General features: G+C 39.4%; 1 protein-coding gene across 1 annotated transcript in view; it reads left to right on the top strand.

Annotated features, from left to right (window-relative positions):
• The window catches only part of GARS1 (glycyl-tRNA synthetase 1), a 40,401-nt gene that overhangs the window by 17,690 nt on the left and 5,415 nt on the right, over positions 1–17,296 (top strand). The window contains exons 9-14 of the mRNA XM_060156910.1: positions 1,841–2,003; positions 3,335–3,499; positions 9,322–9,430; positions 10,227–10,371; positions 15,245–15,330; positions 16,926–17,035. Of these exons, the coding sequence (XP_060012893.1) occupies positions 1,841–2,003; positions 3,335–3,499; positions 9,322–9,430; positions 10,227–10,371; positions 15,245–15,330; positions 16,926–17,035 (778 nt within the window). The remainder of the gene's footprint in view (positions 1–1,840; positions 2,004–3,334; positions 3,500–9,321; positions 9,431–10,226; positions 10,372–15,244; positions 15,331–16,925; positions 17,036–17,296) is intronic.

The raw sequence follows: 17,296 nt of genomic DNA, 5'->3' as shown, positions 1-17,296 counted from the left end.
TGCACAGCCTAGAGAAATGGAGTGGGGAGGACCCTCCTGGACCTTGCTGCAGAGAGAAGAGATAGTCCTAAACTTTAACTAGGTGTTGTAACAATGAAAAACTTGTCAGACTTAAATCTGTTTTATTTCTCAGTGTCTGGGCTTCTTCGTATCTCTTCTCGTCTTGCTTCTGGGCTTCCCCTCTGTCCCAGTAGTGTCTGCACGCACGCTTTCAGAATACTGAGGAAGCTGTGTGAGACTGAGCTTGTCTAAAGCCACTGTTTTGGAGACGATTTACATCAAGTAGAGTAGCTGTTGGATGATTATAAAGGACCGTGAAGTAAGGCAAAACCTGGGGCCTGTGGAATAAGAAGTGGTAAATAGGAAACCCAGCTCAGAACAGAGGAGCAATCCCAGGAGTTAACTGGGGAAAGTCTCTTGGGGCTTCCTGACATTTTATTCCTTGGTCACTTTCAGTTCAAAATATTCCATCTGGATTTTGGTTGGTTTTGTCATGTGCTTCTGCAAGATCCTGGCTGGAAATCCACTCATCCTTCCACGAGTCAGTATCCCCATGGCCTTTGTTTCATGGTAGGGCTAGGACTTGTTTGTTTAGTGTTTCTTCTTGACATAGAGTTATCAGGTGACACGTCTTTGTATAGCTATGATTCCTTTGATTTAGGTTGGGAGCATTGGATTGTTCATATGAAATTTTTTTTAATTAAATTTTATTTTGATTGGCTGGCTCTGTCTTCTAGTCCTGTGTCTATTTTATATCTCCAGGGTTCCAGGTAGACTCTCTGAACTCAAAGACAACAGACAGCTGATACAATCAGTATTAGTGTTGATTTCTGTCTCCTGTCTTTGAGCTGCGATTACTTCCAGAACAGATGGAAAGACTGGCAGCAGATGATTTGGGGATTCTGGACAAGGTCCTTATTTTAGATGTTCTGTTGCTGTCATCCCACTTGGAAGCTGTGTGAGGACAGACATCATGCTTCTCTCTCTCATATTTCTATGCGCACAGAATGTTTGATAGCTGTTGAAAGACAAGACATAGGTGCTGCTGGACCAAATAAGGGATACCATTAAAAACTAAAATTGAAAAAAAAAAATCAAAGCTCTTTTGCAATGCATTTCATGTATTTTTAGGAGCCATTTAAGCAATTTTTCATTACTTCTTAAACATCTGAGATAATCATGAAAGTGCACTAGTAAATTGTGTGTGTGTTTTAAAGAAGAGAGACTTGATTTTGACTCCTAAAATTAACTTAAAACTCTTTTCCACCCAATAGCTACTAAATTACCATTCAGGGAAATCTCTTTGGGAAACCATTACTGTGTGCCTACTTATTTCATCATTATGCAGTTAGCTTGATGTTAGCTTTTTCAATTCATGCCTTATGTCCTCTGCCTTGAATAACACTTTATTTGAGAAGCTGCTACTCTCAAGACACCAGCTGTATGGTGCCATTAGCAGTCATTTACTTGTTCAGAGCAAGAAAAAGGAAGAAATCACACTGTTATAAAAGCTAAAGGATAATTTCAATTCACTTTTAATTTCCCATTCTATGAAAAGTAAATAATCAGTAGCTTCATTTCGTGTACGTCTATAAAGACTTGCTAATGCTTTAAGGAAAATCATTTTATTTGGAAGCCATTATTCAGTATCTCATTTTTTGTGTGTGTCTGATGTTCGCTCAGGTTTTCCTAACTTTAAAAAACTGTATCAATCTGTTCTCTAAAACTATTTTCCATATCATTCTATATCATTGTAGAATGAAGTTGAAAATAATGGCTTTTGTTTATTGTCTTTTATAGTGAAGTGTGCAACTTTTATCCCTTATATTTCGGCTTTCAGAGAATTCACAATGGCAGAAATTGAGCACTTTGTAGATCCCAGTGAGAAAGACCATCCCAAGTTCCAGAATGTGGCAGACCTCCACCTGTATTTGTATTCAGCGAAAGCCCAGGTCAGCGGACAGTCTGCTCGGAAAATGCGCCTAGGAGATGCTGTTGAACAGGTAAGATTCCATAGGTAACTTAATTTAGATTATACCTATTCCAGGTTTTCGGCACTTAGCAAATTCTGTGTACTGGATGACAAAATATTGTATTTTGGCAGGCATTTTATTTTGATACAGTATGTGTTTTTATACAGTATTTATTACACACTATTATAGTGGGAGGAAATTACCTGAACACGCCACTGTGTGGACCATTGGGGCTAACATAAAAAATATGTTTAACAGAGCACTTGGAAAAAAGTTCTTGGTTTGAACTGTGCCCCGTCAATCTGACTTTTAACAGTGTATATACTACTTTGGGGGAGACATTTTGACTCACAGAAAGCAAGCCCTCTGGATTTTTTTTTTTTTTTGCGGTACGTGGGCCTCTCACTGTTGTGGCCTCTCCCGTTGCGGAGCACAGGCTCCGGATGCGCAGGCTCAGCGGCCATGGCTCATGGGCCTAGCTGCTCCGCGGCATGTGGGATCTTCCTGGACCGGGGCACGAACCCGCGTCCCCTGCATCGGCAGGCGGACTCTCAACCACTGCGCCACCAGGGAAGCCCAGCCCTCTGGATTTTAAACTCTTCTGCATTACCCATGGCAATTGGGGTAAGGCCTTGCCTGTAATAGAATTTCTCTGATCATTTGCTTGGAGAAATAAGTGAGTGAAAACATTCCAGCAGTAGCTGCTGCCTAAGAGTGGAATGAATTGCCTTGGGAACAATGAGCTTCCTGTCTGAAAATATTCAGGTAGAGGCTGAGTGATAACTTGTCAGTTGTTTTGCAGAAAAGAGCCCTGCAGGGACTAGGAGACGGGGCTAGACGATTTCTAAGATCCTGTACTAAAAATATAAGATTACATGTACTATATGGGATTCACAAATTTCAGTGGGTAAGAGTACATTAAAATCCCCTCAACATGTCTTATGACTTTTGCTAATTCAGAAGGAATATATTTACAGTTCCTTAAGGACCATTATTATGAATGTCATTTTTAGCACTGTAGGTTTAGAAGGTATGAGGTATTAGGCTGAATTTTTGCTGACCCAGTGAGTATGGTAGAAAGACTTTGAATGACGCCATTATTATCTGCTTGTTATCTTGATAGTTAAACCTTTTGAAAATAGCCAAGATCACATTTTGGCTATTTAAGATTGTTCTGAAAGCTGGATAAATTGGCTTACCTTGTGTTTCAAAAATGTTTCAGTAGATGGTGAATAACTCAATGGAAAATGGTACCTTGGCCTTCAAAAGCATTAATGTTTGTGTTTTTGTTCGTTCCTCTGTGCTTGCTTGCGTGATGCTTGCCTATTTATCTACTTAGTTGTCTATTCATTTATTTTTAGGGCGTGATTAACAACTCAGTATTAGGCTATTTCATTGGCCGCATCTACCTCTACCTCGTGAAGGTTGGTGTATCTCCAGATAAGCTCCGCTTCCGACAGCACATGGAGAATGAGATGGCCCATTATGCCTGTGACTGTTGGGATGCCGAATCCAAAACATCCTATGTAAGTAGAATGCAATGGTTTTTACCATGTGATTTTCACATTGTTAACCTAGAAGCATGGATATCAGAGTTGCCTTTTGTGTGCTTCATGTCAGAGTGGAACAAAAAGAAAAAAACAGATTTCTTCCTGAGCTAAATGGAAAAAGTAGTTGCCCCCCTGCGCGCTCATAAGTGGGGGTCTACTCTTGTGTCCCAGAAGCCCTTTGTAGACTTGGATGGCTTTTACAGAGAGAGTAAGAGTGAGAGAGAGCGAGAGAAGGCCACTGATGGGGCAGTGCTGGTGTGTCCTTTCCTGGTGTGGGCAGTGTGATTGGTAATATCCCTGAGTGCAGCTAAGACGGGGTGGCCTTCTTCCTGACAAGGACCCCGGCAAACGTTGGACGTGGTGGTGAGGCTGAGTAAAGAAGGTTATAGTGCTCTTAGTTTCGAGAGTTACTTGGTAGATTTGGGGGATAGACTAGTAGATTCTGAAATCTTGTTTAGGAGCTACCTTTTCTCAAATTCTGTATATTTAATAATAATTCAGAGAAGACCTCCAGGTTACCTCTTCACTGTTGCTTCCCACCCCCAACCCTCAAACATGAACATTAGTGCTGAAACGTAGGATTGAAAGGCATTTGGATATAGGAGATGCTTCCTGCATTGGTGGCAGTGGGAACAGGGTGGCATCCAAAACAAGGGGGCCAAGAGCCTTCTGGCATCTCCCTCGTTTGGTGCTAGGGAGGCTTCTCACCCATATGGAGACTTTAGCCCAGGAGTCCGTGGTTCCCACATGTCCTTGGTTGCACTTTTTACTTTTTAAAGTGACTTCCTTTTAATGGATACATTTTTTTTAATTAAAAATAAAAGTCATTAAAAAAATGATGACCCCTTTTTGTAAAACAGAAAGCAAAAAATAATTCTTAAGTGTGTTATGTAGAAAGGGAAACTTCCTATTGTATGCTCCCCAGAAGTGTTTCATGTCTCTTTTCTAGATCAGGCATGAACAAATGTTTTCTTTAGTAAATATTTTAGGCTTTGTGGATCTCTGTTGCCTCTCTTCTTGGTTGGGGGGGGTTTGTTTTTTGTTTTCGTTTAACAACCCTTTAAAAATCTAAAAACCATTCTTAGCCTATGAGCCTTGGTTTGTCAACCCCTATTCAAGATAATTTTATATGCTTTACAAACATATACACATATGTACATGCATAATGATATGCATATACCTGTAGTGGCTGTTACTGATATTGTTTTTAACATGTTCTCTTTCCTTTGTGGAATTAGGAAAGAATCTGTTAGGTTTTTCTTGTTACTTCACTTTCTTCACAAGCTTACTTGACATATGCTAAAATGATAGTGGTAATTATTTTTGGATTGTAGGTGATCATTAACTTCAAAATGTATTACATTTTCTGGAATTTCTTTTCATTTTCAAATTAAGCCAATAAACTATTTTCTGTTTTGTATAAGAAGATTTCAAGCTAAACTGGACACAAAGTCTTTTTTTAATAGATTTATTTTTTATTTTATTTATTTATTTGTTTATTTATTTATTTATTGGCTGCGTTGGGTCTTCGTTGCTGTGCGCGGGCTTTTCTCTAGTTGCGGCGAGCGGGGGCTACTCTTCATTGCAGTGCGCAGGCTTCTCATTGCGGTGGCTTCTCTTGTTGCGGAGCAGAGGCTCTACGCGCGCAGGCTTCAGTAGTTTTGGCATGTGGGCTCAGTAGTTGTGGCTCACAGGCTCTAGAGTTCAGACACAGTAGTTGTGGCACACGGGCTTAGTTGCTCCGCGGTGTGTGGGATCTTCCCAGACCAGGGCTCAAACCCGTGTCCCCTGTGTTGGCAGGCAGGTTCTTAACCACTGTGCCACCAGGGAAGTCCTGGATACAAATTCTTGCTATCTCAATTTAGATTCTGAATCTACGTTTCATTTGTTTGTTCATTTAATATTTGGAACTGTTAAGGGCTGTATACCGTTCTAAGTGTATTATTATCTTATGTAATCCTCACAGTGATTCTGTACATTGGTCCTATTTCTGAGGAAACTGAAGTGCTGAGAGGTTAGGTAATTTGCCCGAGTCTCACAGCTAGTGAGTGGTGGAGCTGGGATGTAAGCCAGGGCTATCTGACTCCAGGCCCCTGCTCTTAACCATTGTGCTACACTGCTTTCATAAACCCTACTGCATTCCTGCTCATCCTTTCCTGAGTGTCACTGTGAGCTGTGGCCAAACCCTCAAGGATGAGAGATCAGAAAATGTGAGCCTAGTAAGTCCTGAGGATGTAATGTACAGCATGGTCACTATAGTTAATAGTACTGTATTATATATTTGAAATTTGCTTAGAGAGTAGGTCTTAAAAGTTCTCATCACAAGAAAAAAAAAATTGTAACTGTGTGTGGTGACGGATGTTACCTAGACTTACTGTGGTGATCATTTTGCAGTATATACAAATATCGAATCATTATGCTGTACACCTGAAACTAATACAATCTTATATGTTAATTATACCTAAATCTAAAAGAATTAAGAAAAAAATTTAAAAACAGAAATGTGGGCCTAGCTTTGAGATTAGGCTACAGTGTTTTGTGTAAGGTCATTGGAAGACTGGACTAAAACAAAACCGGAAGCTCCGAAGTAACGGACTTCGAAGGAGAGGGGAGAACTCCTTTAAAGCCTTTACTATTTTCTTTTTGTGTGCTTCATATTTTATTTTTTTAATAAAAAAGTGACTGATATAGCTAACGTTCCACCCTTTTCCTCTCTCTGCTCAGAGGTAACCACGATCCCAAAGTTGTTGTCTACCATTCTTAGGCGTGTTTTTGTAGTGTCACCTTTCAGTACATAAATATGTTCATTGACATCTTTAGTAAATGATAATGAGCATGTTTATATGTTTAAGGGCATAGATATACTAGTTGACATCTTTAGTGACTGTCAAATGATCCAGTTACATGTTTTTAAGCTTTTTTCTTTAATTCCTATTTTTTTTTTGTTGTTAAGTGTTGGGGTTTCTGAGCTTATATGAGTTTTATATTTGCCTCTTTATTTGAAATACCCCATGTGGTAGCTTGTGCTTGGAAAGTTTAGTAGTTGTGATGGTTGAATTTTCCCAAACTCTTTTGATTAAAGGCAAAAGTAAGTATTCATGAGAAGGACTAACTAGATATCTACTTGACTAAGCTTTTTACCTCTTTTGTTCTTATTCAAATAACAGGTTCTTAAGAATTTTTGAAAACACTTTGCTTTTGAAAAGTAACTTAGGCGTTAACAAGAAGTGGAACCCCTGTGGTAGTAATGCTGTTATTAAGTTTTATTCTGTGACCGAAACAGTACCTGTTCTTCACTGAGTTTTCTTTTGTTGGGTAGGAAACTGAATTGGGCACAAATGCCCACATTTGTGGCCGGCTTAGCTGTGTGTTTACTACAGCTATCTGATGCCAAGTTTTGAGAGCAGTAGACACTTCATACAGAGGGAGTACCGTCATCCCTTGGTGTCTGCTGAGGCTTGGTTCCACAATCCCCACAGGCACCAAAATCCTGGATGCTCAAGTCTCTTATATAAAATGGCTTAGTATCTGCATAGACCCTATGCACATCCTCCCGTATACTTTAAATCATCTTTAGGTTACTTATAATACCGAACACAATGTAAATGCTATGCCAGTAGTTGCCAGATTCGCAGCAAATTTAGGTTTTGCTTTTTGGAACTTTCCGGAATTTTTTTTTCTGAGTATGTTTCATTCACAGTTGGTTGAATTCGCAGATGCGGAACCCACAGATACAGAGGGCTGGCTGTATTATTGGGTGTTAACACTTAAATACACCCTTCAGAATCTACTTAACAGTTTTTTCAAAACTTTTTAGAGGCAGAAAGTCAATAAAACGATGAAATAGCAACATAGAAAAAGTTCCTTTTTCCTCTTTGAGCATCTGTCCTCTGTCCATTCTATTTACCCTTCAAGGCTGATGGGATGCGTTAGCACTCTATTCATTTCCTCCTTCTTGTGATGCATCGTAATCTATTATTTTTCTTTTTCTTTCCTTTTTTTTTTTTAATTAAAAATTTTGGGGGGGGGCACGCAGCGTGGCTTGAGGGATCTCAGTTCCCCAACCAGGGATTGAACCCGGGCCCCAGCAGTGAAAGCCCAGAATCCTAACCACTAGGCCACCAGAGAACTACCTTTCTTTCCTTTTTTTTTTGTTTTTTAATTAATTAATTTATTTATTTATTTTTGGCTGTGTTGGGTCTTCGTTTCTGTGCGAGGGCTTTCTCTAGTTGCGGTGAGCGGGGGCCACTCTGCATCACGGTGTGCGGGCCTCTTACTATCTCGGCCTCTCTTGTTGCGGAGCACAGGCTCCAGAATCGCAGGCTCAGTAGTTGTGGCTCACGGGCCCAGTTGCTTTGCGGCATGTGGGATCCTCCCAGACCAGGGCTCGAACCCGTGTCCCCTGCATTGGCAGACAGATTCTCAACCACTGCGCCACCAGGGAAGCCCCTCTTTCCTTTTTAATGGTTCAGAAAAATGCATTACACACTATATTGTTTTCTTTGTAATTTCTCATAAGAGTCTTCTGGCGAAGAGTTTTGAACCTGAGTGACGTAGGTGCGGGGCATGCTGTGATATAACGAACTCCCCACGGATTTCCCTGCACACGTGTTGTCCTTCGTAACTTTGTCACCTATGTTCAGACTTACCATCACCACAGCATCATAATAGCATGTTCTTATTTCTGCTGCTCTTTTATTGTAATGTCATGATTTCTGTTGTAATATCTCCTCTTCTCACGTTGCTAATCCCCTTGGTGAATCCTTGCCTTCCCACCTGCTGCTGTTGACCTTATATTTTGTCACCTGTGTTGGTCTCTGAACCCTAAAGGGATTTTCAGGTGGCTAATGGGGTCACTAACCCATGAACTGTTGTTATCTGTGGTAAAGACTGGTGAAGTACTTCCTCCTCTTAACTATCTTCCATGCTTTTAAAAGATCATGAAAGTTTTTCTTCCTGTTTCCCTTCTCCACAAACCTTTTTTTGAGGTGAGCACCAGGTTTAGATTTGTGGGTGCATATGTTCTGTGTGGTCTCACAAAAAGGATCTTGGTTGACCCCTCAACCCTTCGTGTGTGTGGCGCTAGGAAGTCTCTGGGAATGTGCTGTTTGTGCGCTCTGTGGAATTCAGGAGGTCGAATTCTGGCCAGGGATGTGATTTACTTGCCTGGTGTAGGGCTCTTCCAAAACAGCCATGCCCTTCTCTTTGGCAGTTCTTAAAAATGCACAGAGAAGAATGACTTTGCAGGTTTTACTTCTTTGATTTGAGCCAGAGTTTTAACAACATAAATGTATGAGTGTGAGGGGGGAAGAACCATTACAGTGGTCCCTCGGTATCTGTCGGGGATCGTTATCCAGGAACCCCCCTGCAAGTTTGCCAAAATTCATGGATGCTAAAGCCCCTTATGTAACACAGGTTGCCCTAGCGGATTTTGCCAGATTCATTTTGAATCCTGGTCACAAATTTGAAACAGATCTGCCAGTTTTGTCTTGGTTCACATTTTATTTCCATAAGTAAATCCTAGAAAATATTGGTTTACCCCACATTCACAATATGGCAAAATATTTCTGTCCAGAAAATGAAAAGACTACTTTGTGTACATGTGTGAATTATATTTTGTAAGGGTGTTACTACCCGATGTATAAAACTATTCCCATTTCAAACGTTTATAAAAGTTGAGTGAAGATTCTGTAATTGAATTATTCTTGAGTATGTGAAAGAGTTACCTATAATCCACATGCATTTGTGAATGAACCTTGTGTGACTTACAAATGTTTTTCTCTATTATGTCTTCTTAGGGCTGGATTGAGATTGTCGGATGTGCTGACCGTTCCTGTTATGACCTTTCTTGTCATGCGAGAGCCACCAAAGTCCCACTCGTAGCTGAGAAGCCTCTGAAAGAGCCCATATCCTTTCTGGTCACTTCAGCAGCTCAGGACTACAGTGTAAACATCTTGGAAATGGATAAGTCCAAGTCTATACCTTGTTCTGTGGATAAACTGAGATGTTTGTGCACTATTTAAACCTATTATTTTACCCATCTCATTGCTCCTTTCCTATTCTCTTTACTTGTAATCTGACATGTGCCCGCTCAGTGTCTGGTCCTTGAAAGAAAAATGCTCTGTATGTCTTTCAGGATGTTGACCAGTTTTTCTCAGCCATTTCCCACACCTTCATCTACATACATGCTCTTTAATTAAAGGGTGCCTGGTGAATACTTTCTCTATTAAAAGATGAGTGCCTTTTATGGTAGATGAAATAATTTAGTTCACTTGATCTGTAGATCATCAAAGGAGAAATTTTCTTCTTTTACAAGCCAGTGAGATTGTGAGCTGATCTAAGGGCTAGGCCAGTGACAGGAAATAGATCCTGTCATGTTGAGATATTTGAGAAATGAATGAATTGTTTTCAGAGGTTATTAGGCTATGTATTGGGTTATACTGCTGATTAGATAATATCCCTTTATCTCACTGTAACTTTGAAAAAATCTTTCTTGATGATGTTTACTTATTTTGACTGAGGTTTATCTGAATGATTCTGTGGGTGGTTGTTTCATCTTGCACTGGAAATCAGCATATAGAGGATCTCGGACACCAATAGGGAACTGATAGCTGTTTTAAGTCGATGATGGCTTGTCCTCAAGATCATTTCCCGAAATACGAAGGCAGTTCTGTAGTTTTGTATTCCTTGACTACTTCATACAAAACAGTCAATGTTGTTCAGTTTGAACCTAATAAGGGAGCAATTGGCAAGGCATATAAGAAGGATGCAAAGCTGGTGATGGAGTACCTTGCCGTTTGTGATGAGTGTTACATTACAGAAATGGAGAAACTACTGAATGAAAAAGGGTAAGGTTTAAGATGCGTACTTTTACATGGGCTCCAGTCAGCTATGTCTTCTCCGCCAGGTTTTGAAAGTTAGGGTGAGATGAGTTTCTTTAGAAATGTTTTGCAGGTAAGTACTATCTCTTGGCTACATTTAAAGGACTGTGTTTGTCTAGATTTTGGCATTATGGCCTGGAAATAGACTTGATATGGACTATAAAGATTTTGTTTTTTCCCCAATAACTTTCTTAGAGGAGGAGACTTATCCAAGGTAATTAGAAACTACATCTATCTCTTAAGTCAGTGCTCTTTTTTTGAACTTTGGAGTCGTCTGTGTAATTGTTGTAAGTATAAATGTAAAAATGATAGAGAAGAATCTTTAAAGGAATTCAACAAAATCCATCACTAAACAATGTAAAATTTACTGTGTCTGGCAAACAATAAAAAATTTCTAGACATATGAGAAAGCATGAAAATATGACTCATAAAGAGGAGAAAAATCAGTCAAAAGAAACACCCAGAAATGACAAACGTGATGAAAGTAATACAGAAGGATGTTAAAACAGTTATTATAGGGGCTTCCCTGGTGGCACAGTTGTTGAGAATCCGCCTGCCAGTGCAGGGGAGACGGGTTCGACCCCTGGTCCGGGAAGATCCCACATGCCGCGGAGCAAGTAAGCCTGTGAGCCACAACTATTGAGCCCTCGTGCCACAACTACTAAAGCCTGTGCACCTAGAACCTGTGCTCCACAACAAGAGAAGCCACTACAATGAGAAGAACGCGCACCACAGCGAAGAGTAGCCCCCGCTCGCCGCAACTAGAGAAAGCCAACCCGTAGCAACAAAGACCCAACACAGCCAAAAAGAAATAAATTTTAAAAAAACAACAGTTACTATAAATATGCTTCCTGCGCTCAAGGACGTTAAGAGAAAAAATGAACATATGAGGAGAGAAATGGGAATGTATATGTAAAAAAGAACCAAATAGAACATCTAGAGGCAGTATCTCAAATGAAATTGTGTGTACCTACCCACAATACAATAGAATGAAATCTTTTTAAGTGCTTACAGACAAAAGCCGTATACCCAGCAAAAATATCTTTCAAAAATGAAGAGAAAATATTTTCAGACAAAAACTCAAGAGGATACATTGCCAGCCAGACCTACACTGCAAGAAATGTTAAAGAAAGTCCTTCAGGCAGAAGTGTGGAAATTTAGAGGTACCCAAAGAAATTAAGAGCTCTAGAAATAATAAATATGTGGGTGAATATGAGTAACGTTTTCTTTCATTTCTTTAAAATGACATCTCTGAATTTCTTTAAAAGATAATGGGTTGTTTAAAGCAAAAACAATAACAATGTATTGTGAAATTTATAATGTGTAGAAGTAAAATGTATGACATCAGTAGCCCAAAGGATGGGAGCGAAGACTTGGGAATACGTAAGAACATGTATACTGTTTTGAGGTGTGTACATTACGTGTGGAGGTACATACACCATGGTAAGTTTAGAAAAGGACATACCGTAAACTCCAGAGCAATTGCCTGGATAAAACACACAGAAACCAAAGGGATATAACTAATAACCCAATGAGAGGGCTAAAATAGGATAATAAAAAATGCTCCAGAAAAAGACAAGAGAAGAGGAAAAATGAACCACGAACAGATGAGACCAATAGAAAATAACTCGGGAAATGGTAGATTTCAACTCAACAATATTGATAGTTATATTAAATATAATGATGTAAACACTCAAATTAATAGCTTTTAACTGTCAAACTGGTTAAAAGATTCGAGACCCAGTTAAATGCTGTTTCCAGGAAACTGGCTGTAACTGTCATATACGGGCATACCTCGGACATATTGTGGGTTCAGTTCCAGACCACTGCAATAAAGTGAACGTTGCAATAAAGTGAGTCACACAAAATTTTTTTGGTTTCCCAGTGCATGTAAAATTTATGTTTACACTGTAACCTACTCTATCAAGTGTGCAATAACCGTTATATTTTTAAAATAGGGGGCTTCCCTGTTGGCGCAGTGGTTGAGAGTCCGCCTGCCGATGCAGGGGACACGGGTTTGTGCCCCGGTCTGGGAGGATCCCACGTGCTGCGGAGCGGCTGGGCCCGTGAGCCATGGCCGCTGAGCCTGTGCATCCGGAGCCTGTGCTCCGCAACGGGAGAGGCCACAACAGTGAGAGGCCCGCGTACAGGAAAAAAAAAAAAAAATAGGGAATTCCCTGGTGGTCCCGTGATTAGGGCTCCATGCTTCCACTGCAGGGAGCATGGGCTTGATCCCTGGTCAGGGAACTAAGATCCCACATGCCATGCGGCGTGGCCAAAAGAATAAAAAATAAAAACCAATGTACATACCTTAATTGAAAAATACTTCATTTCTGAAAAATGCTAACGACCATCTGAGCCTTCAGCAAGTTGAAATCTTTAGTGACGTCAAAGACCACTGATCATAGATCACCATAACAAATATAATAATGATGAAAAAGTTTGAAATTTTGTGAGAATTACCAAAATATGACTCAGAGACATGAAGTGAGCACATGCTGTTGGAGAAATAGCACTGAGAGATTTATCGATGCTGGGTGGCCATAAACCTTCAATTTGCAAAAAATGCGGTATCAGTGAAGCACAATAAAACAAGGTATGCCTGTACACAAATAGGCTTAAAAGGAAAAGAATTTTAAACTATTTCCCATACAAACATTAATCAAGAAGGTGGAGTGGCTTATTAACATCAGGCAAAGTAAACTTCACAACAAGGAGAATTACCAGGTTGCATTTCATAATGGTAAAGGGATCAATTCATCAAGAAGGCACATCACCTCTAACCTTGTATGCCACTAAAAACAACCTCAAAATATATAAAGCAAACTTAACAGAACTGAAAGGAAAGTTAGACAAATCTACCATCACAGTTGGCGATTTCTACACCCCTGTCTCAGTGATCAGTAGAGCAAGTAGACAAAAAAGAATCAATAGGAATTTGAAGATATAAACACTGTTAATCAACTTACTCACCATTTATAGAATACCTGATAACCAAAGAGTATACATTTTAAGTACACTTGAAACATCTTTCATATTGTTTTTTGTACCACTATCTAGCTAACAATGACTTGCATTGTTTAAAAAAACAGAGTATGAGAGTCTGCATATGGCCTGCAAACCCTATTTCATACACAGAAATTTTGCCAAACCCCTTTTACACAAAGGATTATACGCCAAATTCTAGGAAAGACAAATCTAGTTTATAGCGATAGAAACAGTGAAGGGGATTGAAGGAGAAGGGACTTAGGGGAACATTTGGGGCGATGGTGGTTGCATGTGTATGGGTATTTGTCAAAAGAACTATCATAAGATGAACTCTTGTAAGTTGAAGATAAAATTTACAAGAAATTTTAAAACATTTCTGGTCTCCCAGAATTAATGTCTGTTTATGCTAAAATAACATCAAATGCCAATAAAGTAAACATAGGTTACTAGCAGATATCATTATCTGCAAACAAGACAGGTTTTAAAAAATTATTCTCAAATAATGGCTATCTCCTTGCTAATTTCAGCTTTTTTATAATTGTTACCTACTCTACACTTAGATTGTGCTCACAGAGACAATATATATGATACTGTTTATATGGAGTCTTTAATGCATGTGTGCACAGACTTCAGACAGAATAGTAAAAGTGGAGGCAATCAATGAAAACCATTCATATGATGCATGAGATTATCACTGCAGGAAACTAGCAAAACGCAGTGTACCATGTATCAGCCATACAGCTTCAAGGACAACCACATGAGGGCACTCTTTTCCCTGCCCTGAGCTGCTTGTGAGATGAGACACATCCAAATTGATCTTCATAATGTGAGGAAATACTTCATAAGCTGAAATACAGGTATTACACGAAGTGCTTTATAAAGGTGAATTTTTTTTAAAAAAAATTTATTTATTTATTTATTTTTGGTTGCGTTGGGTCTTCATTGCTGTGTGCGGGCTTTCTCTAGTTGTGGCGCGCGGGCTTCTTATTGCACTGGCTTCTTTTGTTGCAGTGCACGGGCTTTAGGCGCGCGGGCTTCAGTAGTTGCAGCACGTGGGCTCAGTAGTTGTGGCTCACGGGCTCTAGAGCGCAGGCTCAGTAGTTGTGGCGCACGGACTTAGTTGCTCCACGGCATGTGGGATCTTCCCGGACCAGGGCTTGAACCCGTGTCCCCTGCATTGGCAGGCAGATTCTTAACCACTGCACCACCAGGCAAGTCCCAAGGTGAATTCTTATAACCTGAAATGGAATGGGCGTATCTCAGGATGTGAACATATGGCATGCAGGCAGTAATTTTTGTGGGGATAGTATTTTATATTGACATGTCAAGCAGAATCATTAAACTTCTTTTAAGCTGATCTTCATCAACGTAAGTGTCAAAGTTTATTTTGGAAATAGTGTGGGAGTTTTAAAATTTCTTTCTGTAAGATGACAAGTTGGTCATTTTTACATTTGTTGGGACAATAGTGAGAACAGTGGTCTTTTTGCCAGCAGGCCTGTTTTTGACAAATTTGTTGTAATTATTCTAAAACTGAATTTTAAAAAATTTTTCTTTGGTTTTACCTTGATCTCAAAACCAAAAGAATTGGTCATAAGTCACTTGTGGAATTTTATAAGACTAACCACATTTTTGGGTGCCTCCCCAAATACTGTTTGGTGCCGTTGTTAGAATAATTAATTTGGTATTCCTTATGAACTAATTTAAATTTGACTTCAGCTATTATATCTGGATTGTTGACCAAGTTGTATTACACTTAAAATGAAAAACAGTTTAGCAGTCTGTATAACTTCTTTAAACTAAGGCATAGGATATGTGTTTTCACCAATATGTAATGTGCCTTGTTTCTTTGCAGGGAATTTACTATTGAAACTGAAGGGAAAACATTTCAGTTGACAAAAGACATGGTCATTGTGAAGAGGTTCCAGAAAACACTACATGGTAAATTTGTAAAAATAATTAAGGAACAAACAAAAATCATTACTCCTTAAAGGCATTTTGTTTTTTTAAGTTCCATAGCATAACCATTTTATGGAAAATTTGAAGAAGAAAAATCCTTAATGCTATAACCCTAGATTTGATGAATATGTTCAAGGTATTATCTCAGGTTTTTTTTTAAAAAAAACATAATTGTACTCATACTGAAGAATAATTTATAATGCCACCTTTATGTTTCCTGTGTGACCTGAGGTACATATGAAGAATATCTCTTTGATTAAAAACATCTTTTTTTTTCTTTTCTCACTTTAAGGAAAAGTCCTTTTGTTTCTTAAGCAAAAGAGAGAACTCATCCCTTCTATTTTAGCAAATTAACTTGTTAAAAGTAGTTTAGATTAGTGATCTTTCATGCTTTTTTAAAAGCCAAGGAGATGATTATTTTTGGTAGAACAAATTCCGTGAATTGGGAAATGACTATTTTGGAGAATATACGAAGGATGCTTGTGGTTAACTGGCTGAATTGAAGCTTCTGGAAACTAAGAGTAGTGGGTATTTGAGATGCTACTGCCCATGGAGCAAGCAGGCCTCCTTTTCCATTTGTGTTTGGCCTGCATCGTTGTCACCAGGCTGCAATGAGCTGTAAAAGGAGTCTGAAAAGTGATAGGAGGAAGCAGGGGATCCTTCTTCTTGCTCTGGGGCTTTTTAGCCACTATCCTGGCAGCTGGCTCAGAGCTGTACTTCACCATTGCTTGGATGCCAGGAAAGGATGGGCGGGAAATGCCTTGATCATATTTCTGAAATGTTATTCTCATGTGTAAGTTCTTGGTTCCAATTATCTCATTTCTCTTGAAACATAAATTCTCCAAGGTTAGGGTCAGTTACCTTAGACCTGGATAGTGCTTAGCCATGCTTCCTTTCTGAATAATAAGTAACAATGAAGACAGTTCCTGTGTATACCACAGGCATAGCCTCACCCATGGGAAGAGCCGTGGTGCCCCACGTAAATGTATTGGATTGAGTGCTGGTCCCTGAGCCAACTCTTCTCTGAGGGGCTCCTGACCCCAGAACCTTGGAAATACGATGGCAGTAACTTGGCTCTCTTAAGGAGTTCTCATCCAGATAGCAAGATAAAGAGTAAAACACAAATCAATGACACTTGTTGTACGTAGGAGTTGTTTTTGTTAATTTTGCCAGCTGTGGTGGTAGATTTTTTAATTCTAACGAAGTCTTACAGATGCTCTAGAGTTTTAATGCCTTCTGCATAGCCGAGGCAGATGATAGAGTGTGATAGCTGTTGTTCATAGCTTACCAACTGGGGAAGGAGTACCCTGGTATCTTGTTTCATTTTTATGCTGTATAAACAAAATGAAATTAGGTAAAAAAATTTTCACTCCGGTTTTCTCTTTAAAGGCACTGTGTTTTCTACCAGGAAATAGTTTTTAGGATTGTTCTGATTTCTTTGTCCTGATGTACAAGGTCGATCACCATCTATCTAGAATAGAAATATTTTTAGGGCCAGTAAGAATTGTTTAGAGAGGACCTGAAATGCATTTTGTGAGGTTTGAGAGAGTGTTATTGAATTTCTCTCTCTCTTGCAGTGGAAGAAGTTGTTCCGAGTGTAATCGAACCCTCATTTGGCCTGGGTAGGATCATGTATACAGTATTTGAACATACATTCCAAATACGCGAGGGAGATGAACAGAGAACGGTGAGTTGTCACGTACAGTGTACTGTTTGTTCTCTTACAGTGTCAGAGAACAACATTTACTGAGTGATGTTAAGACAACTCTGAAACAATCAGTTGTTATTTACTGTAATGTTAACACCTTTGCTTAACTGTTTACAAAGCAAAGCACTTTTTTATCTCATTTGAGCTGGGATGTGTAGGTTATTCTAGATGCCATTGTTTTAGTTGCATTTGAGTTCTGAGACAGAACATATTACTTTGGGAGAACTGTCTGTATGGCAT

Source organism: Lagenorhynchus albirostris, chromosome 8, assembly GCF_949774975.1.
Source record: "Lagenorhynchus albirostris chromosome 8, mLagAlb1.1, whole genome shotgun sequence".
NCBI lineage: Eukaryota > Metazoa > Chordata > Mammalia > Artiodactyla > Delphinidae > Lagenorhynchus > Lagenorhynchus albirostris.
Note: the sequence above shows the minus strand (reverse complement) of the source record. Positions and strands in the feature narration are given on the sequence as shown.